At 42.7% G+C, this 22,771-nt stretch overlaps 2 protein-coding genes, 1 long non-coding RNA gene and 3 other non-coding genes across 7 annotated transcripts in view; 5 read left to right on the top strand and 1 right to left on the bottom strand.

Moving 5' to 3' along the window:
• Positions 1-3,272, top strand: part of lrp4 (low density lipoprotein receptor-related protein 4) — a 103,520-nt gene extending 100,248 nt beyond the window's left edge. For both annotated transcript variants that reach the window (XM_034578060.1, XM_034578050.1), the window contains exons 35-38: positions 128-189; positions 276-363; positions 466-607; positions 2,447-3,272. In XM_034578060.1, the coding sequence (XP_034433951.1) occupies positions 128-189; positions 276-363; positions 466-607; positions 2,447-2,788 (634 nt within the window). In that variant the 3' untranslated portion in view covers positions 2,789-3,272. The remainder of the gene's footprint in view (positions 1-127; positions 190-275; positions 364-465; positions 608-2,446) is intronic.
• A 3,418-nt stretch (positions 3,273-6,690) lies between these two features.
• On the top strand, positions 6,691-19,115 carry LOC117759208. Its single transcript, XR_004613450.1, has 5 exons — positions 6,691-6,783; positions 15,214-15,302; positions 15,895-15,952; positions 16,641-16,753; positions 18,714-19,115. It is a non-coding gene; the product is annotated as an uncharacterized LOC117759208 (long non-coding RNA).
• Positions 9,845-9,961, top strand: LOC117759635. The gene has a single exon (XR_004613532.1). It is a non-coding gene; the product is annotated as a small nucleolar RNA SNORD67 (small nucleolar RNA).
• On the bottom strand, positions 11,018-12,471 carry LOC117759207 (nuclear factor 7, brain-like). Its single transcript, XM_034581220.1, has one exon. The coding sequence runs from the start codon at positions 12,469-12,471 to the stop codon at positions 11,089-11,091; it is 1,383 nt and encodes a 460-aa protein (XP_034437111.1). The 3' UTR covers positions 11,018-11,088.
• LOC117759634 lies at positions 15,363-15,479 on the top strand. Its single transcript, XR_004613531.1, has one exon. It is a non-coding gene; the product is annotated as a small nucleolar RNA SNORD67 (small nucleolar RNA).
• Positions 16,414-16,526, top strand: LOC117759636. Its single transcript, XR_004613533.1, has one exon. It is a non-coding gene; the product is annotated as a small nucleolar RNA SNORD67 (small nucleolar RNA).
• Positions 19,116-22,771: the final 3,656 nt, after the last annotated feature.

Below are 22,771 nucleotides of genomic sequence, written 5' to 3'. Positions count from 1 at the left end.
GGTCTCACAGAGAGATGTCCTACAATGGTTTTGACTTAATAAGGTCTTCTCCTAGTTTTAACTATAGTCCCCTGACTTGTACTATTTTGTATTTTCCTCAAACTGTGTTTCTGTCTTATTTGTGCAGCTGCACTGACAAGAACCTGAACGTGGAAGGCTGCACGAGCAACGTGGTGACGGCTCCTCATGGTCAGTCTACACGAAACAGTAGATCTCTTCTGTACAAGTGTATCTTCCATTGGATTTGCACTGATCTCTAATGTCCTCTGGTGCAGGAGAAGGTCTTCACATCAGCTACGTGATCGGTGGAGTTCTGACCATCCTGGCTATTCTGATCCTCATCGCTGCTTTGATCATCTACAGGTCCGTCCCCTGCTCGACACCCATTGGTTACCCACATCATTACCTACGTTCAGTTCTGCATCCAAGCCATGTGCTGTATCCCTCTTTACTTTTGATCAACAGGCACAAAAAGTCAAAGTTCGCCGACCCCGGAGTGAGCAACCTGACCTACAGTAACCCCTCGTACCGGACGTCCACACAGGAGGTCAAGATCGAGGCGTCGCAGAAGCCTCCGATATACAACCAGCTGCGATATAAGAAGGAGGTAACGTACAGCCTGGACCCTGCAGTGACACTACACAGGTTTTCTGTTTAGCAGACGAATGGATTTCAAGTGAATCCATGATAATTTTCTTAGAATGATCTCAGACTGAGCACATGCTGATCGTGTTGAAATCTTGTTTCCTCCCCCTCTATCTCCCTCACTGCAGCAAACTCATCCCTACAACTCCCTCTCTCCCTTTATCTTTTGACCCACTTGTTCCGTGGAGAGGTAGTTTGCGCAGCACGTGGGAGCCGTGTGCTTTCAGTTGTGTTTATTTTTTTTAACGACTCGTTTTTTAACAACTCTTTTCTTCTGTCCTTTCGCTGCATGCGACATGCGATCTAAAATTAATAATCCCTCTCGTTGGTGCAGTTTTCTGAGATCCGTGATCAGGAGCATGTCAGTGTTTCAACTACTCTTTCATTTTTTGTGTGAACTTGACACTTCAACAGGCCAGTGATCTAAACGTATGTGAAGGTTTTATTAAAGTTGCTACAAGTATAATCAGCATCATTATGTAAATCTAAAATCCTTAGTGAAGCCTTGAAATAACCGTAAACAACTAAGAGCTTTTAACTCACCTGAAAATCTGAACCAAGAAGTTCTTCACAAATAAAAACCACAAAAAATAACATAATAAAAACTATAGCATAATAAATTATAACATAATAAAAGTTTTAAAACACTAAATGTGTGACAGAACTTGAAGCATGACCACCCATTACAATATGAAAACTAGACTTGGGTAAAATCAGGAAATGCAGTATGATAAATGTACATTTTAAGCTGAGGGATTTTTCTTTTTATTCGTCAAAGCCGCAAAATCAAATCCAATATCCCAGTTCTCTGTTTATTGCAACCAATTGCACCAGCCGTCAGTATGAAAACCAACAGTCTCAGGTAAGCGCCCTGACAGTGAGTGATGTGAGGCGAACTGAGTTTTTCACGCAGCAGGCGAAAAAGGCGATGTTCAAATTATTCCTGATGCAACACACTGAATAATTTCCGTGAGTTTTTATGAATAACTGAAGCCTTGTGCCTCTCGCTCTGTGAAAATAACAGCATCTCAATTTTTTTCCTTTGTGCCATTAAACCATCCAGTGGATTTGACTCCAGACTTCTACCGGCTGAGAGCTCGCTGGTTTTGTTTATGGTTGTTACAGCACCTCAGTGTGAAAATGAAAAACTAACTCCAGGCGAAAGCACAGCATTACTGAAAGCAAACAACTCGCTGTGCATGGGTTGTGTTTGATATCTTGTTCTGCTGTGTTGTGCAGTTTGTCACTGGTTTGATTCCTAAAGGGAAAATCCACCTTTAACCGGCTGAACTTTGAAGCTTTGGTTTGATGTTTTTCTGACCAGCATTAACATTAATAGACGTTTTAAGAAAGGAAGGAAGGATGCAACTCAGAAAGTGAGGAAATAATGAATGAAGCAAGGAAGGAAGGAAGAAAGAAAGTAAGTTGGGTAATAAGTAAGTCAGGAAAGAAGGAAGAAAGGAAGTAAAGTAGTAAGTAAGTCAGGAAGGAAGGAAGGAAGGAAGAAAGGAAGTAAGTTGGGAAATAAGGAAGGAAGCAAGTCAAGAAGTAATTAATAAGGAAGTAAGTCTGTCAAGGAGGAAGGAAGGGAAGGAAGTAAGAGGCATAAAACAAAGAAACCAAGGAGTGACTTTGTCATCTGTCGCCACCTGGTGACTTTTCCGTAATTACTTAAGTGAAATAAATGGATTCCTCTGAAGTGTTAAATTGACCAGATTGAACCTGGAGGTGGATTTTTCCTTTAACCTGCTGATGCACGTACGCGTCACTCTGACTAAACTAATCCTGTGTCGTTGTCCAGGGGGGAGTGGACGGAGGCTACACCAAGGAAAAGATCCGCATTGTGGAGGGCGTGTGTCTCCTGTCCCACGATGAGCTTTACTGGGATGACCTCAAACAGATCAAGCCGTCCCGAGGCGGCCTGCACACCTGCATGCGCACCGACACCGTGTCCCTGCAGGCCAGCAGCGCCTCGCTGGACGACGGCGAGACGGAGCAGCTCCTGCAGGAGGAGGCGTCCGAATGCTCCTCCATAACCACCCTGACTCCTTCGGCCATCACCCCGCAGCGCCACGCCCAGCACAGCCTGCCCGACACCGGCTGGACCTCCACGCGCAAGCCCTCCACCGAGAGTGAAGTGTGAGGGAGGCCCCACCCCCCCCCCCCCCCCCCCCCCACCCCCGCCCTCTGTGCTTTATCTCAGTCATCCAACACACACACACACACACACACCTGTATTTATAACTGGTACAAACACACAAAGGTAAATAGGTACAAACACAGCTGCATATGGAGAGTAACGGTACAGATGAGCCTGGTTTCGACACAAATAAGCTTCTATCAACACAACTCCTGTCTCTGAAAATGGGGCTCCGTCCTACTTGTGCCCACACGCACACGCACACACACACACACAGTACAGTCCTTCGACAGTGCCCTCAGTGCTACTGCCTTCAGGCAACATCATAAACTAATGAGCATGCTGGAATAAGAAAGCAAATAACTCTGGGGAGGAAGTGAGCGGAGACACGGAGCGTTTTCTGGAGGATGCAGACTCTCAACAGACGCTTCTCTGTCCACAGCTTCACCTTCTCTATGTGAACTTTTCTCCTCTTTCTGGACAGAGCTAAAAAACCACACGCTCCCTGGACGGCGTCCCCCCCCCCCCCCGATGCTCTCTGATACCACTCATGTCTCGATGAACCTTTATTTATGAACGTTTTTGTACTTGTAGAGTGGGTTTGCTGACTTCCAGAGGACGGTGGGAGTTGTTTGTGTTTGAACTTTTTGTGCTGCAGGACCTGGTTATTCAAGAGTTGTATTTATGACAGTGCCAAAGGGTGGGACTTCAAAGAGTCTCCGTGCGTCTTTCTGCATTTACACTTCCGTAGAAATGTGTCTTGATTACAGATCGTTTCCTTTGCCCTCAGCGGTGCACGACCTCAGTGACGACATCTGCTTCTAATTTCTTGTTTTCCCGCCTCCGAAGGGTCAAGCAAGGACTCGCTGTAGCTGATACTCAAGACTTGTTGCAGAAGTCTTTTCATCCCCTGCAAAAACTGAAAGGAGCCTTTTGTGTTTGAAACATATTTTTTTTTGTAAGTTGTGGTTCAACCGTTGTGTCCTCGGGCAAAGCTGAGGAAGCCGCGATGAAGTAACAGCCTAAGTGCCAAACATTTCGTTCCTTTTCCTCCTTCAGCTGTATATTTATTTTTTCCTCAGAGGTTTTAAATTGTACATTACATTTTTATTTTTATTTTACTTGGTCACCGACATCACGGGGGAAAAAAACACATGTTCTCACTTGCTGCTACTCAGCCATGCAGATAGTTGTGGTTTTAATTACCAAGCTGTTAACAGGTATATGTCGCAGGTCACCGGGGGTTTGATGTCCACACAGATGATCATCTACGAGCACTTATTTTTATAATTTGAAGCTCTTGGATTTTAATTTTAACATTTTCAACATTTCATTTTACTGCCTCTAAAAAATGCTTCCGCGAAATTTTGTTTTCAGCACTGAAAAGAGAAACTTTTTATTGATCACACACAAAATCAATGAATTAAGTTTGTTTAAGTTAAAATTAAGAAATTATAGGAACGGAAATTGATGGCTTTAATTTGAAAAAAAACGGAATTCATTTGTTTGGTTGTTTTTTTAAGTTGATAAACAATTTTTCTTTTTTCAGTGTTCTCCGTGACATCCCAAACACATTCATGGCTCATGTCAACTGTCCTTAGATCTGTAAGAACGTGCACACACACTCATGGATCTGTGTTTTCATCAAGATCCATGAATTATTCTCTGAGAAAAAAAATCATTGAAAATGTTGAGACACTGGATCTGCTTAATACAAATAAATATCAGAAGAACAACACAAGGTCGATCACTGTACGTGAGAAAAGAAAATGTCCTCGTTTCAACAAGCTGCTGAAACACTAGAACTAAAACTCTCCCTGGTCCTGGAACTTGATCACAGAAGATCCCGTTTCCCTGTAGCGGCAGACGTTTCAGGGGTGAATCCATCAAACCCTCGGTGTTCACAACCACAAGTATCTGCCTGACCAAACACTGTTGGAGGTAAACGAGAACATTTGTCCTTTTTCACAATTTGTGAGTTTTTTTTTTTTGGAACCATCAACTTTTAAACGTAACGCGTGTGAAGGTGCACGCGCAGCATCGGCCACGGTGCAGTATATAACAAATGGGTAACTTAGAACACTGTGCATGTCTGACCCCATCAGACAGTGAGGGTTGTAGTTTAGAAATATATCACTGACAACTTACTGAAAAACGAATTTAATACGAGTAAAGATATTATGCATTGCTTTAACTTTTAGAGTACAATTCTGTCTGTTGTTGAGATATGGTACAAGTAAATACTATATTGTTATATTGACAAATATACCAGTTAGACTTTATAGGACCGCGTATTTTGAAGTATCTGCTACAAGCTCAGCAACTTTGCTGATTTGCTGCTAGACGAAGCACTGAGGCCAATGAAAGGGGTCTGAGGGTCTTGGCAGCTACATAACCACAGTCTCTTGACGGTGGGTCGACGGCCTCCAGAGCATCACAGCAACCCGGTAACGGATCATCCCGGCTCACAATCCCTCCACCTCTGCTGCAGGAATGCTACAACTGTACAGATTTTATCGCGCCGAATACAAGAAAACATTTCTGTTGGGAGATATCGCTTTTAAGTTGTATAGTCTTTTGTACAAAGGGATTTCATGAGCGTTTCTAGACTTGTATTAATTTTACTCACTGGAGAAGAACTTTTTTTTTTTTTTTCGTTGTTGTTTTTGCTGGATTATTTTAACCACTGTGTTTCCAAGCCTTGTAAATGATAGGGAAGGTACCAGTTATTTAATAGTGCTCTTTTATCTTATGAAATACTGGTCGCGTATAGCTGTTGTAAAGTTAACAAAAAGAGGTATTTATGATTTCTGTTTGGTTGTCACTTGATGTGTAAATATGAAAAGACTGTATATGTATTTCCATGACAGTACTAACAAGCTGTGTTGTGTGATATAGTGAATTATCCCTTTGCTATCTTTTAATATAAAATTGCATTTGCATTTCAATGCAACTTTCGGCTCACTCGTGTCTGCACCTCCTTCTTTTACACAAACGCCTTCTACATCAGACGCAGTCGAGTCGCAATAAAGCAAACGCAGATGTTGTAGTTGGGAGCAGGATTACATCATAAAACGGTGGAAATAAGTGAAGTACATTTCTTTTAATATCAAGTTCAGTAGGTTAAAGAATTTCAAGAAGAGAGTTACTCTGACTGGAGTGAGGGATTTGAATTAAAACTTCATAAAACAACTTCCAGGTCATGTTGAAGACACATTAATCAAACACTGAGATGAGATGGTTGGAGGAGAATAATGTACAAAAAGCAGTTTGTATGATTCTGCATTAACTGAAAATAATAATCTATTTTCTGATGTATTAGTATTTGTTCTATATTCTGGAAAAACCTTGAAAATCCTAAATGAAAGCATTTAAATGAGTTAAATTAGAGGTAATTAACTTTATCTCAGCCGAGGAATACTGGCTTTTGAACCATGGACGTGTTATAAAACCATGCTTTTTACTATAAATTAATTTGATACTATTATGTTATTTTAGGATATATTATTTTATGTGTATTATACATCACATATACATGTATTCAGTTTATTATTATATTTATTGTAAGCAACACTGCCTATACAAGGGATACACCCACAAAATTAATACAGAGATTAAGAGAATGAATTGAGGGGAAAAAATCATAAAAATACAGTATTTATGAATAAATTAGCGAGATAGTTATGTATTGTTCACCAGAAACAATTAGTTTTAACTAGTATACACAGTCTATGGTTTAAGCTGCCCGCTTGTTAACCTCTTTAAAGTGCTGCCATTTTATTATTAGTAGTTGTATAAGTAATAGTATTAGTAGAAGTTGTAGTAGGAGTAGTTCTAGTAGAAGTTGTAGTTCTAGTAGTAGTATTAGTATTAGTAGAAGTTGTAGACACTTTGAGCCAATCACAGACAAGCTTCTATCGAGGCTCATGTTCAAGCAGGAAGAGAAGGACTCGAGAGGAAACTGCGACAAGAAACTAAAAGAAACTCCGTTAAAAATGGTGACGAGTCCAAAACTAATACTTTGATGTTGTTTTTCTTAGTTTGTACTAAGTGTGGTGAATTTAGTTTTTAATGGAATATCCTGTTTTTACTTAGTAGCGGAAGTAAGATGCTAGCATAGCTAACCGGCTAACAGCGAGTCAACATTAGCCTGGTTAGCTTTAACCTGCTATTGTTTGTTTGTAGACATTTGAAGAACAAATATCACCTGTTAGCTGTTTTACCACGCGTCGGTTTCCTTTACCACTTTTTAACCGGTTTAAATTTGACCCTTTAACCGATATAAGCCTGGTTTAGTCAACATGTACGAGGCTCACGTGCTTGTTTTGTTTGCTAACGTCGCAGGTGATGTTAGAATCAGAATCAGAATTCTTTTTATTGCCAAGTATATTTACACATACAGGAAATTGCCTTGGTGTGGTTGGTGCATTTGGACATAAAAACAACAATCGGACATAAAACAACAATATATACAGAAAGAACAATAAGGTGCTAAGGTGCAGTGATTGGTTCCGGGATAGTGCCAATAATATATAAGTTATAAATTATGTGCGGGAGGGGGCAGAGTCAGTGTGATGCAGGGGGCTTGTTTGTGAGCCCCACTGCCATGGGGAAAGAACTGTTCTGGTGGCGCGAGGTTTTGGTCTTGATAGCCCGGAACCTTTTTCCGGATGGGAGTCTCTGGAATAGGTGGTGGCCGGGATGGGAAGGATCTGCAATGATCTTGCCTGCTCTCTTCCTGGTCCTGGAGTGGAACAGGTGTAGGAGAGCCGGCAGGTCGCAGCCGATGACCTTCTCAGCTGACCGAATGATCCGCTGCAGTCTGCCCTTGTCCTTGGCAGTGGAGGCCGCGAACCAGACGGTGATTGATGAGGTGAGGATGGACTCAATGATGGCCGTGTAGAACTCGACCATCACTTTCTGCGGCATGTTGAATTTCTTCAGTTGCCGCAGGAAGAACATCCTCTGCTGGGCCTTCTTGATGATGGTGGTGATGTTCTCAGCCCACCTCAGGTCCTGTGCAATTATAGTCCCCAGGAATCTGAAAGACTCCACTGTTTTAACTGGGGAGTCGCACATGGTGAGGGGGGCGGTTTGGGCTGGGCTCCTCCTGAAGTCTGCTACCATCTCTACAGTTTTCGAAGCGTTCAGCTCCAGGAAGTTCTGGCTGCACCGGGAAGCCAGGCTGTCAACTTCCTCTCTGTAGGCGGCCTCGTCCCCATTGGAGATTAATCCAATTAGGGTGGTGTCGTCTGCAAACTTCAGGAGTTTGACAGAGTGGTGGCTGGAGATGCAGTTGTTGGTGTAGAGGGAGAAGAGTAGAGGGGAGAGCACACAACCTTGTGGGGCTCCAGTGCTGATGGTCCGGGGCTCAGAGACAAGCTTGCCCAGCCTCACGCGCTGCTTCCTGTCTGTCAGGAAGTCAGTGATCCACCTGCAGGTGGGCTCAGGCACGCTCAGCTGTGTCAACTTGTCTCGGAGAAGAGCTGGGGCGATACTGTTGAATGCGGAGCTGAAGTCCACAAACAGGATCCTGGCGTAGGTGCCGGGGGAGTCAAGGTGCTGGAGGATGAAGTGGAGTCCCATGTTGACTGCGTGGTCTACAGACCTGCTGGCTCTGTAGGCAAACTGCAGTGGGTCGAGGAGGTGGTTGGTTATGGCCTTGAGGTGGGTCAGCACGAGGCGCTCAAAGGTCTTCATTACTACAGAGGTCAGGGCGACTGGTCTGTAGTCATTAAGGTCTGTGATCCTCTGCTTTTTGGGAACGGGGATGATGGTGGATGTTTTGAGGCAGGCAGGTACCACGCATTCAGCCAGTGAAGATGTCCGTGAACACTGGAGACAGCTGGTCTGCACAGTACCTTAGTGTGGAGGGGGAGACAGCGTCTGGTCCAGCTGCCTTGCAGGGGATTTGGTTTTGCAGCCCGGTGATCACCCGGAGGCCTTTCCAGACTGACGAGGAGTCGTTGGCTGCAAATTGTTGTTCCAGCTTCTTGGAATACTGTCGTTTGGCCTCCTTAATCTCCTTGCCAAACGAGTATTTAGCCAGTCTGAACCTATCCTTGTCCCCAGTCTTGAAGGCCACCTCTTTCTCCAAACGAAGCTGTTTGAGTTTTGCTGTGAACCAGGGCTTGTCGTTGTTGTAACTCACCCTGGTGCATGTTGGAATACATCTGTCCTCACAGAAGCTGATGTATGACGTCACAGCATCTGTAAATTCGTCCAGGCTGTTGGAAGAAGTTCTAACAATGTCCCAGTCTGTGTTGTCCAGGCAGTCACGCAGCTCCTCCACAGCTTCTCTGCTGCTCCAGTTCTTAGATCTCAGCACAGCAGGTTTAGAAGCTGCACCAGCCATGGTTTATACAGAAACAAATCCCTCCGCCTTTTGCTTTGCGTGAGAGGATCGGTCCGCGCGTAACAGCTGAAAGCCGGTCAGCTGTGCGGCAGAGTCCGGTGTAGATTCGGTCAGCCACGATTCCGTAAAACACAGAACAGAAGAAAGGGAAAAGTCTCTATTTGTCCTGATGAGAAGGCGCAGTTCGTCCATCTTATTGCACAGTGAGCGGACATTGGAGAGGAGTATACTCGGGAGAGGCGAGCGTAGTCCTCTCTCCCTGAAGCGCACCAGGGCCCCAGCGCGCTTTCCTCTCCGTCTCCACCTCAGTCTCGCTGCGTGACCGAGGACCACGGCACCTTTGATAAGTAAATCCACTAAATCCACGGAAGAGGCGAGAAAGTTGGGAAATAAATCAGATGGTGTTGTGTCCCTGATGTTAAGTAGTTCGTCCATCGTGAAAATAATCAGAGTTGAGTCGCAATTAACTGAATTAAAGACTAAAAACAAACACAGAAGTGCGCACCAACACACCGAGGCGGCCGTTCGAGGCGCCATCATCAGAATGTTAACCGTCACTGAACACCCACATGTGAGTGAGGTGAGAGACTCGGATCATCATGGTGGTTAAAAGCTACACGTGGACACAAGGTAAACCCAAAGCTTGTGTTGTGGTGCGTGTGTGTGTGTGTGTGTGTGTGTGTGTGTGACAGGGGGTCGGTGGGCGTGAGGGTGATGAGTGGCACTAATCAGCCGGGGTGTGTCCGCTGCAGTGGCATCGACCCCCCGGTCCGAACCCAACCTGAGGACACCCGCTGTGCACAGGGACCATCTGACCCACACCCACTCCTCTTTGTTACACAACTTACAAGTTTCAAAGTTTAGAGTGGAAGGTTTGAAACGAGCTGTTATTTGCACGTTGACTGAAGCTGACATCTCTTGTAGTTCTGCGTGATGCTGATTAAATCAACCAGTATATTAAAGTGGATTGAAATTGTCTTCCACTGTCTCGTATCAAATTACTGTTTACAAGTGGTTCAATATCTGAACTCATCTTCTGTTCAGGTGTTATTTCTCGACTCGTTCATTTTAACACAATTATATAAAATATGAATCTTTGTATGATTTTTATACTGAAAACAATATCGCTAAATTAAACTCAGCCTTTGTTCCTGTTGTTCAAAACATGAGCTGGGAGACTGAGTTCTGGAAGCTCGTCTTTGTCTCCAGAACAAAGAAGACATGTGGTTGCAGGCTTTGGCTTCACATGTAGGCCCAACTATTGTTCACAACTATTAGGTCCCAACATTTAAATTAGCAATAATTCATGAATAAACGTATATATAACTCAATTTAAAAACCTGAAACTATCTGAGTGTTAAATCCTACTTAATGAATGATAATGTTATATTTACTTTTCAACTTAAAAAAGGTCAGAACTCAGTTTCTGTTTCATAGTTTTTATTATTTTTATCACAATATTAAAGTCACATCACTAGGCTGCTGTTGAATAAACACTTTTACAGACAGAAGCATTTTGGCTTCATCACATCAAACAGACAAATGTTCATATATGTTGGATTATTTCATATGTGAACAGACTTTATGTGATTAAACATGAATCATATCTCATGTCTGAGTTTTAATAAAGTTTGTTGAATGTGAACAATGATCAGCTGTTATTGATAAATGTGTTTTTATGTGGATCTTCATCAGTTTGCTCGACTTCATGGATCCACACAAAATCTAACTGATAGAAAACATTTTCCATTGAAAGTAAAAAACAAACCAAAGATAAAGATCAGAAAATAATGAAATCTTTTTACACACGTGGAAAAGTCGACAGGAGAAATAAAAATGAGTGAGAAGTAAAAGGAGAAATAAACAAAGCTTTAGAATAACGAGTTTAACATTTAAATTCAGCAGATTTCTCTTGAAGAAATAAACATGATGAATAAAATCTTTATCTCTAACTGCTCTGATCCAGCGTCACAGAGACATTCACAGGTAACAGCTTCAAGGGATCTCCAATGTTAAAGCATGGAAACATCTTCTGAGTGAAAGTGTGTGTGAAGGTGTGAATGTGTTTGTTAGTATCAGGATCAGAGAACGACAGTTCTCCTCTGTTCCAGTCCAGTTTCACTCTGATCCTCTGGATCTTCTGCACAGAGAGATCAGATGATCCTGATGGTGACACTGCTTTGTATTTACCTTCATAGAACCATATTCTCCACAATCCAGACAGTTTGTCTCCCTTCCTCTGGACAGGCTCTGCTGACACACCCAGTGACCAGCGTGTACTGTCTCCAACCAGGACGTCCCAGCTGTGAGTCCCTGAGTTAAAACCCTCAGATCCCAGGACTAAGGCGTATTTATCAAACCTCTCTGGATTGTCAGGAAGCTTCTGTCTCTCTCCTCGTCTCAAACTGGTCAGATCTTCAGACAGGACGAACACTGGATGAGCAGAGTTTGGGTCCAGAACCACAGGACTGTAGGAGACCACGTCCTTCATCTTGTTCCAGATGTTGAAGCTCAGGTTGCCCAGATGTTTGGCCTCGTCTATCAGAGCTCCTGAGGCCAGCTGTGGATCATCCAGCAGGGGGCGCTGCTGGACTCGTTCCACTGCAGCCTTGTATTTGAGCAGGAACGAGACGTCTTCAGCTCTCAGCTCGTCCTCTGTGGTTCTGATTGTGTCTGAAAGAGCCGTTATGTCTCTGCTCAGAGACTCAATCTTCTCCTTCATCATCCGACTCTTCTGCTCCTCTTCCTCCCTCAGTGCAGCCATCCTGGCCTCCTCTTCCTCCTCCAGAAACTGATGAAGCTTTTTAAACTGCTTCTTGATCTGCGTCTCTGTGAGTCCGGCCTGGACCTTAATGTGTTCTGCTGTTTGTTCAAACTTTACTTTAACACGTTCAAAACACTGTAACTTCTTCTTCAAGGGCTCCAGAGTTTCCTGAAGCTGCTTCTTGTGTTGTTGTGCAGCTTCATCGATGGGTCTGATTCTGTGGTCGCTGTGTTTTTCTGAATCTCTGCAGATGACACACACTGGCTGCTGATGGTCCAGACAGAAGAGTCTGAGTTTCTTTGAGTGCTGACTGCAGAAAGCATGTGAAGAGCTCTGATCTCTCTCCTGTAAGAAGGTCTCACACAGGTTCTTTAACGCCAGGTTACAAGGTGGTTCTGACATTGAAGATCTTCTCTTACAAAGTGGACACTCTTTTACTTCTTTGTCTTTCCACCAGCTCTTCACACAGTCTTTACAGAAGCTGTGGCTACATGACAGAAGAACAGGATCTCTGAAGACATCATGGCAGACGGGACAGCAGAGATCCTCTTCTAATCTGGAAGCCATTGAGTCTCCAGGTAAAGCTGAAAACAGACAGTCAGTCAGTCACAGCTCCACGAACTTCACTGAGGTTCACTTCCTCTCTGAGTCGAGGTGTTTGTAAAACTCACGGTCAGTGTGTGGAGCGTCGGCAGGTTGTAGTTTGACTCTTCTCTCCTGTAGCTGGACTCACTCAGGACGTTTGGTCCGGTTTGGTTCAGTTTGGTTTGGAAGGTGAATGTGATCTTCAGCCTGCGTCTCTTCAGGGAGGAACAGACAGGTGACTCCTGACTCACTCAGGTGAGTCAGGAGAGGGTGGAGCTTGAGATGCTGGATGATAAAACCGGTAAAACCTGAATCAAATGTACAAGCAGCTCTGCTGCCAGTAAAAACTATGCACCTCCCTTATGGACTGCACTCTAACACTTTAACTCTTAACTGTGCCAGATTCATCTGCCTGTGCAATATCAACGGTTCATGTGCAATACATTCACTGTACATATTCTCACACTGCACATATCTTTACTGTCTATACACTGTATACATTATTTTAATTACATTCATATATTTCTATATTTCTATATTCCTCACACTTAAGTATTACATGTTACTTATTACCTGCCGATGTCTTTTTGACTCTTGTCTTTTATGTGAATTTTCTTTCTTCTTTTATTTGAATCTTTGTCAACCATCGTGATTTAAACAGTAGATGGCGGTAATGCACCTTGACGTCGGGTTGCCACCCGCAAATAGACCACAAGGGGGGGGCGAAGTGCAACACTGCTCAGTGAAATGACACAAACACCTGCTGAAATACTAAAAACTGCCTCAATGGTAGTTCTCACTACAGTATGTTTTTTTACTGGACCATGTTTTTGAAGCTAATACACCCACACATACATACAATCTTATCTCAGAAAATGTCTGTTAATTAATAATATGTGATTTTGTGTGTCTACTAATTTGTAAGGTGTTTTCCAGTATAAACATTGACCTTGTCAGGACCAGTAGACCCGACGGGACCAAAGCTCAGTCAAGATGAGGCAAAACTTAATTTCTGAGTTCCTTGTTAAGGTTAAAGATCAGATGTGAATTGTTTTCAGGTTAAGGTAGAAAGATTACGTTAGGCTGTCCATTATGAATGGAAGCCAACGCAAAGTCGGAATGTGTGTGTGTGTGTGTGTGTGTGTGTGTGTGTGTGTGTGTGTGTGTGTGTGTGTGTGTGTGTGTGTGTGTGTGTGTGTGTGTGTGTGTGTGTGTGTGTGTGTGTGTGTGAGTGTGTGTGTGAGAGAGTGTGTGAGAGAGAGAGAGAGAGAGATCTTTTCGACCACAGTAATAGAACTGTCGACAAAATCCGTTTGTCTTCAGTCTTTATTTGCCCTCGATTCAATGTTTGTTGGTAATCATTATGAGTAGCTCTGTTAGCTTTGACATATTTTAATATTCACTGCTTAAAACTGTTCATTCTGTTGAAATTTCTGGAGAAAGTAAAATTTTTATGAATGAAAGCTGAAACCTGAAAGTGCTGATGATATTGGGCAGGGATGACATCTTCAAAACGTTGCATCAAAAATACACAACACTAAAGCCATGCTAATCAACTACAATCAAAACAAGTGGTTTTTCATGTGAACCCGGTGATACTATATATAAAGGCTTGTTTCCATTCAACGACTGTAGATAACAGCAATAGGATGCAGGCCACAATAAAGGAGACGTGGGGGAAAAAATGCACAAATAACACAAACTCTAATTATATATTTATTGAAATAAACCCCAAACTTAAACCGTGTGGGGCCAGACGGTACAAATAGAAAGGCTGGGGTAGAGTTATGAGAAAAATATCAAATGGTCACAAAATATGGAGACAAATTGTAAATAAACCACAAACAATACAAAATTGTTCTACAACGCTAATATTCTCATTGACAGTAGTTTATGGGATGCGTGGTTTCTTCACTGTAACTGTTGCCCTTTTCCTAATATTCTTTTGCTCTGAATCAAATTTCTTATGGTCTCAATTAATTTTATAGCTGCTTGGCCTGTTTGCAGGCTCGACACTCGTCTTATAAGAATTTTCCCTAATGTAAGTGGAGAAAATGAATGGAAAATGTATTAGTATTAGTAGTTGTAGTAGTAGGAGGAGTAGTTGTAGTATTAGTAGAAGTTGTAGTAGTAGGAGGAGTAGTTGTAGTTGTAGTAGTAGTAGTAATAGTTGTAGTAGTAGTATTTTTAACCATCATCACTTTGCCCCTGTGAAGCGACTCTGTTCACGTGGCAGCCACACAACCTGTGATTGGTGGGAGAAACATTCAAGTGTCCAATGAACGTCCAGTATGCTGCGGTTTGAGCCAATCACAGACGAGCTTCTATCGAGGCTCATGTTCAAGCAGGAAGAGAAGGACTCGAGAGGAAACTGCGACAAGAAACCAAAAGAAACTCCGTTAAAAATGGTGACGAGTCCAAAACTAATACTTTGGTGTTGTTTTTCTTAGTTTGTACTAAGTGTGATAAATTTGTTTTTTAATCGAATATCCTGTTTTTACTTAGTAGCGGAAGTAAGATGCTAGCATAGCTAACCGGCTAACAGCGAGTCATCATTAGCCTGGTTAGCTTTAACCTGCTATTGTTTTGTTTGTGGAGATTTGATAAACATACATTACTTGATAGTAGTTTTACCACGCGTCGGTTTTCTTTACCACTTTTTTAAGCCTCAGTTTGTCAACATGTACGATGCTAACGTGCTTGTTTTGTTTGCTAACGTCGCAGGTGATGCTAACCGTCACTGAACACCCACATGTGAGTGAGGTGAGAGACTCGGATCATCATGGTGGTTAAAAGCTACACGTGGACACAAGGTAGACCCAAAGCTTGTGTTGTGGTGCTTGTGTGTGTGTGTGTGACAGGGGGTCGGTGGGCGTGAGGGTGATGAGTGGCACTAATCAGCCGGGGTGTGTCCGCTGCAGTGGCATCGACCCCCCGGTCCGAACCCAACCTGAGGACACCCGCTGTGCACAGGGGCCATCTGACCCACACCCACTCCTCTTTGTTACACAACTTACAAGTTTCAAAGTTTAGAGTGGAAGGTTTGAAACGAGCTGTTATTTGCACGTTGACTGAAGCTGACGTCTCTTGTAGTTCTGCGTGATGCTGATTAAATCAACCAGTATATTAAAGTGGATTGAAATTGTCTTCCACTGTCTCGTATCAAATTACTGTTTACAAGTGGTTCAATATCTGAACTCATCTTCTGTTCAGGTGTTATTTCTCGACTCGTTCATTTTAATACAATTATATAAAATATGAATCTCTGTATGATTTTTATACTGAAAACAATATCGCTAATTTACACTCAGCCTTTTGTTCCTGTTGTTCAAAACAAAACATGAGCTGTTTTTTAAGAATCTGTAATAACGCTGCCTGGTTGTTTCTCTCCCTGTTTTCCTTAAGTTTCCATCTTCAAGTGGAAGGAAACCTGTCAGTTCACTGAGGACGACTCCTTTTCAAGGTCTGTGTCTCAGATGTTACACTGTCTTTTTTTTTAAAGTAAAGGGTAACTACTTTATTCCCTTTTTACAAGAACAATCATATTTCTATCCAGATGAAGGAGAAAAGTGTGCATGTGATGTGTACATGAACCAGTTTGTTGTTGGCTTCAGTCCTAAAGCTTGTTTTTCATCCATTTGATTTGACGAACGATGTGTCACCACATTTAACACATTAATATATTTAATTTCTTTGTGCAATATTGTGGAAATTAGACAGTCATTATCCGCACAGCTGCTCGTCCTTTTAGACTAATCGGTTCAATTAACTTATTCATACCTGTGTTATTTTTATAATGACACTTTATAAGGAACCCTGGACGTTGACAAATCATTTTTTCAAACAGGGCAGCACAAACTGAAACCTACAGACTTTCTGAATCAGAGTCCTGTTATGTGTTCTGGTGTTTTAGAGCCGCTGGGGTGTGACAGTGATGAGTTGCACCATTAGTCGGGTTGCTGATTGCAGTGGCACAGCCGACCCGTCCTGACAACCTGTGGAGACACCCACTGTGCACAGGGGCCATCTGAGTCACCCCCCCCCCCCACCGGACTGTGCCACTGTTAAATGGTTTTCTTCTGTCATTTCTTCACTCACCATTCTGGTTTTTGTGTTCTGCTCTTTTCTTCCCCATCCTGAAGAAAGGACAGTTCACAGATGTGTCTGAGCCTCCGAACATGGTGAACAGAATGTATCCTGCCCCTGCACACGTTTTATCTTCGTGATGGATGGAATAAAGTCCACCGACTCAACCTGAGAGCTGGTGAGGAAGAATTCACACAGGTTCTTTTTATTATGAAGAGTAAATCTTTTCTCTTTCCAGTTTGTCCTGTTCTCTACATTTAACCGTCAGTGGCCACGTTCTTGTATCTGTATGAAGGCAAACACGTCCTGGGCCACATATGAAGGTCTCTGCTGCCCATGCTTTGATTTGTTTGTGGCCACTGCTACTTTATTCGCTCTGACCACCACGTATTGATTTCATTTTTCCCACAGATACATAAAATCCTGTTCCATAGTGCAGCTGCACACAGCACATTGATTCACTCAGCCTGGGCTCCTCACTCCACTCTCTATCTCACTTGCGCTGTCATAACTGATTCATCTGTATACTCACACTGGCTAAAACATGATTTGGGCTTGGTGCATCGAAATAATGTGCGTGAGTGTTTTCAAATAAAGTGGGGGAAGTGAAATCCGATCACAAGTTGTCACAGGAGAAGTGTTCAAGACTCCTTTTTTTTAATGCCGGATGTGAACAGATGATTTTGGAGGATTTCACTTGTGATTTGTTCTCTCAGAATTTAATATCCCTGCCAAACTGTAAAAGCCTGGTTTCTACCCACAATTGGAAATGTACATGGCTGTAATATTAGTCAATCTGTCTTTTCTTATTTCGTAATTAGGCTTCAATGGATCTGTTTGGTTTTGACTAATCCTTCCAGCTGCCCTCCTTGTTCCTTTTTGCTTTGTAATTCAGGGGCAATGATGGATGTTAATTCCTTTTGATCAGATCAGTCTAAAAACAGAGCTCAGCACAAAACTCGTTATTATCTTTTAACTGTTTCAGCCAAGAGAGTGACTACAAACCTTTATTAAGATGAGAGCTCTTCCTCTCCAGGTCCAGCCCCTTCTTACAAACTGATTCTGGACAAACCCTCAGGGACATCAAGAGAATTGGGTTCAGTGTTTTAAGATGGAGTACCACTCATTCTACTAAAGTTGCAGACTGAGTACATGCAGCCAATAAGAAGTTAAGGTCTCTGCGTCGGACCCACAGAGCAGTTGAGTCCTAAAATGGAAAAAGTGAAGGTGAAAAATGGTAAAGCTAGTGTGATTTTGTAAATGGTCCCAAATCCTTGTGACGTTGGACAACAGTGAATGCATCAGTGCATGTAACAGATTGCTGCAGTCACTGGCTGTGTAATGCAGCCGAACCATGTGGAAAACAAATCGCAGATTTTATTCAGGACGACGTGTTTCCATGTGTTTGATGGCAGAGATGCTCAGGTACTTGTCTTTGGTAATAAACCATGTGAAGGTGTTTCCATTGAGGCGGTGCAGGCTTTGCTTTATGTCCTGAACATTCATTTGTTTCTCATTGTTTCCTTTTTATCATTTAACTGCTTCCCCGAGCAGGCAATTGCTCTTTTGGTCACTAACGACCCAGTTAACTCAGTCCAGCTTTGATCAGCGGCCAAAAACTGCCCACAATAGCTTTTCTTTTAATGCAGTTTCCTTTTGGTCCTGATTACAAATTTCCACTGCAGGCAGACGAACACCCAGGAAACCTCACAACCCCGCAGTCGCTGGTACAGTCACAGGTTACAACCAAGTTCAGTGTGGCCCTTCAAACCGTCATGTCCTTGATCCCTGAGCTGCTGCTTTCTGACCTGAACTGACCCAGAAATCCAATTCTGTTTTAGGGCACGGCCACACATAAACCTTTACCTTAAAGGACCTGTGTGTGTGATTTGAGGGAGTTTTATGACATTCAGAATTGTTTTCGTTCGGGTAGAACTATTGGAAACAAAGTTCATTACCTTTTTTAGAACGAGCTCCCAATGTTTACAAATGAATCAAGGTTATTGTGCTTTTCTCGTTTGGCCCGGAGAAAATATTTCTGCTTAAATAACTGAAAAAACAAATTCTCAATACTGTGAAATGTTTCATGTCGGTATCTCACTCTGAAGAATCGGTCTTCTCTTTTTTCCGGTGCACAGACGGGGTGTTGGACCAGAGGAGCTTGTCAGAGCGATGGTGAACAACATCAACGGTGTCCTAGCTGCTCGTCCTCCTCAGCATGAGCACAGATACACAACCACTAAGTTTCTCCAGCAGACATCTTGAAGCCCTACAGCTGTGTTATCATCTCATTCCTGGTGAGGCCCACCAGGGGGAGTCCAGCTCTATATTTGTCTTCAAATAAACTTTGGTTTTACTGTCATAACCACAATGTTCAAGGTTCAGACAGAAACTCTCTCATGCACTGGTATCTACTGTGAGAGACTTAAACAAAGCTGCTTCTCTAGTGTCCAGCTGTTAAGGAATCTATTGACACAAGCATATTTGCAATGGGTTGGATTTTTTGGTGTTCTTGCATAATCAATGGTCCCAGTTCATCAGATATACACTACCGTTCAAAAAGTTTGGGGTCACTTAGAAATTTCCTTATTTTTCAAAGAAAAGCACCGATTTTGTCAATGAAGATAACATTAAATTAATCAGAAATACACTCTATACATTGTTAATGTGGTAAATGACTATTCTAGGTGGAAACGTCTGGTTTTTAATGAAATATCTACATAGGTGTATAGAGGCCCATTTCCAGCAACTATCACTCCAGTGTTCTAATGGTACATTGTGTTTGCTAATCGCCTTAGAAGACTAATGGATGATTAGAAAACCCTTGAAAACCCTTGTGCAATTATGTTAGCACAGCTGAAAACTGTTTTGCTGGTGAGAGAAGCTATGAAACTGGCCTTCCTTTGAGCTAGTTGAGTATCTGGAGCATCACATTTGTGGGTTCGATTATACTCTCAAAATGGCCAGAAAAGGAGAACTTTCATGTGAAACTCGCCAGTCTATTCTTGTTCTTAGAAATGAAGGCTATTCCATGCGAGAAATTGCGAAGAAACTGAAAATGTCCTACAACGGTGTGTACTACTCCCTTCAGAGAACAGCACAAACGGGCTCTAACCAGAGTAGAGAGAGAAGTGGGAGGCCCCGGTGCACAACTCAGCAAGAAGACAAGTATATTAGAGTCTCTAGTTTGAGAAATAGATGCCTCACAGGTCCTCAACTGGCAGCTTCTTTAAATGGTACCCGCAAAACGCCAGTGTCAGCGTCTACAGTGAAGAGGCGACTCCGGGATGCTGGCCTTCGAGGCAGAGTGGCAAAGAAAAAGCCATATCTGAGACTGTTCAATAAAAAGAAAAGATTGATCTGGGCAAAAGAACACAGACATTGGACAGAGGAAGATTGGAAAAAAGTGTTATGGACAGACGAATCAAAGTTTGAGGTGTTTGGATCACACAGAAGAACATTTGTGAGACGCAGAACAGGTGAAAAGATGCTGGAAGAGTGCCTGACGCCATCTGTCAAGCATGGTGGAGGTACTGTGATGGTCTGGGGCTGCTTTGGTGCTGGTAAAGTGGGAGATTTGTACAAGGTAAAAGGGATTTTAAATAAGGAAGGCTATCACTCCGTTTTGCAACGCCATGCCATACCCTGTGGACAGCGCTTGATTGGAGCCAATTTCCTCCTCCAACAGGACAATGACCCAAAGCACACCTCCAAATTGTGCAAGAACTATTTAGGGAAGAAGCAGGCAGCTGGTATGCTGTCTGTAATGGAGTGGCCAGCGCAGTCACCAGATCTCAACCCCATTCAGCTGTTGTGGGAGCAGCTTGACCGTATGGTACACAAGAAGTGCCCATCAAGCCAATCCAACTTGTGGGAGGTGCTTCAGGAAGCGTGGGGGGAAATCTCTACAGATTACCTCAACGAAATAACAGCTAGAATGCCAAAGGTCTGCAATGCTGTAATTGCTGTGAATGGAGCATTCTTTGACGAAAGCACAGTTTGAAGAACAAAATTAATACTTCAAATAAAAATCATTATTTCTAACCTTGTCAATGTCGTGACTATATTTCCTATTCATTTTGCAACTCATTTGATAAATAAAAGTGTGAGTTTTCATGGAAAACACGAAATTGTCTGGGTGACCCCAAACTTTTGAACGGTAGTGTATCTGCATTGTCCCAGTGGGTTTGTCAATCAGTTCAGAGGGAAAGAGACAAGACCAGTTAATTGTGTTTTTACATAAGTAATTATAAAGGCAACCGACTTATTTAGAAACATTTAACTGTAATTGCCACAGTTATGACATCGTTAAACAGATTGTGTGTTAATCCGACTTGATTGTAAAGATTCAGTTTAATGACTTTTTGTCACTTCACTCAATAAAATCAAGATTCAAGATAATTTCGTTTGTGCTAAATTCAAAAAGGTTTCCAAGATTTGACTCACTTTTTAATGATATATTCAACAATCTGTCAAATACTCTTTTCCATTATATGACAGATTCTGAAATGTGTAGTTTACCCACAAACCTACTGATACTTTATTTATTACTTATTCTGGATGAGCCAGTGCCTCCAGTGGTGAGCGGCTCTCAAACCAGTCCAAAGAACAGCTCTGCCTGTACAGCATGTTGGTATCCAGCAGGTGGCAGTTGAACATCAGTCTTTCTCATGCATGTGGCCACGCTGCAGGTTCAGTCACGTGTGTAACGGGGCAACACACATATCACTGGATTTGTCCTGTTACACAAACGCAGGCGCCCGAGGGCTCCACACAAACACAGGGCCCGGCCTCCGGAGGCAGATTCAACACTGAACTCTTTTGATTCCAAAGTTCCAGTTCTTCAAATCCGCAGTTTGAATATTCATCCTCTGCTCACACACATTAGCATAGTTAAGATGTTCCCTCACTGAAGTCTACTGGCGAAGGAAGAATCCTCAACTCTCTGCTTGAATAACCTTTGGTCCTCAGGATATTGTGGGATTCATTCTGGATGTAAACAAACATCTGAAGTGCAGAGTTTCACACGGGAACGCACACGAATACGTATTTAACTATTTATAACACAGTTTTCTTCTGAATGTGTATTTGTACAGTGCAGTTGTGCTACAAGACTTAACTATAACTGTGTAAAATACAACGTGAAGCCATCAGATACATAAAGATGTAAATATTCTACACACTCTTCAGTTCAAAGTAGAAAAAAGTTCACGTTCCTGACTTTTTGAAAGAACCTTCATCACGTCCAGGTGATTTGGATCATTTGATTTATGGTGGGAGTTGACAGAGCCACACACTCGTCTGTTAAGGTTGTGTGTCATCCATTGTACAGTCGGTGTGATGATTGGTCAAGAATGTCGTTCTGCAGGTGAAGGACATATTTGGATTTGCCAGTTTTTACCAGATCTCACAATTTAATGGATTCTTCCTTCGGCCCTGATCCATCCCTGCACAACATTTGATCTTTTCTGTATTTTGTGCATAATCCTGCTAAGAAACTACAATAAAAAGAAATGACCACCGTGAATAATGATCTGCTAGTAACTCTGGTTTTAGTCCCGTTGTTCTCTATGTTCCAGATCCTTTTATTCCTTCCGCTTCCAGCCAGTACAGATAAACAACTTTTTCACTCAATGCATCAAAGACTCAGCTCTTTTTCTACAGTTTGGATATCTTAACACCTCTGTGGCCGTTTCACCTGGAGACAGCGGCAACATCTCCTTTGACATCAAAGCTCTGATCCGAGTGAGAGCTTACCTGTTGTTATTCTCTCCTCAGAGTTTGGGATCAAAGGTGTTTCTCTGGTGCCGTAAATGACACCACCTGCAGTGAAGCCCATCATTTTATCATTCAATGTGCTTTTCTGATCTCTGTAACTGTGCTAAACGCTGATTAATGGTTTTCACTGTGTAACTTAACCACGTCCTGCACAGATTAGTTTGTATTCGGGTGCAAGTCTGAAGTGAAGGACGCTCAACGACTTGATTTGCTGTGGAACCGAAGCGACAAATCAATTATTCATGTTGTTACTTGGGAGCCGGGAGGTTGTTGATGTCGGACCAACGTCTTTAACTTCACAGACCTCGGAGCACGATGGTCGTCGTGTTTAACACCAGGAAACTTGTTGTTTACTTCCTCAAACAAACCAGACAACATCAGTCGGAGCCGAACAGCTCCCTTCGTCTGGGACTGAACC

The sequence above is a fragment of the Hippoglossus hippoglossus genome, chromosome 3 (genome assembly GCF_009819705.1).
Source record: "Hippoglossus hippoglossus isolate fHipHip1 chromosome 3, fHipHip1.pri, whole genome shotgun sequence".
NCBI lineage: Eukaryota > Metazoa > Chordata > Actinopteri > Pleuronectiformes > Pleuronectidae > Hippoglossus > Hippoglossus hippoglossus.
The sequence above is the reverse complement of the archived record's forward strand: the minus strand, read 5'-3'. Positions and strand labels throughout refer to the sequence as shown.

What these genes read in the sequence shown, in the direction of transcription:
- LOC117759207 (XM_034581220.1), bottom strand. Translation starts at nt 12,471, where the DNA reads ATGGCTTCCAGATTAGAAGAGGATCTCTGCTGTCCCGTCTGCCATGAT.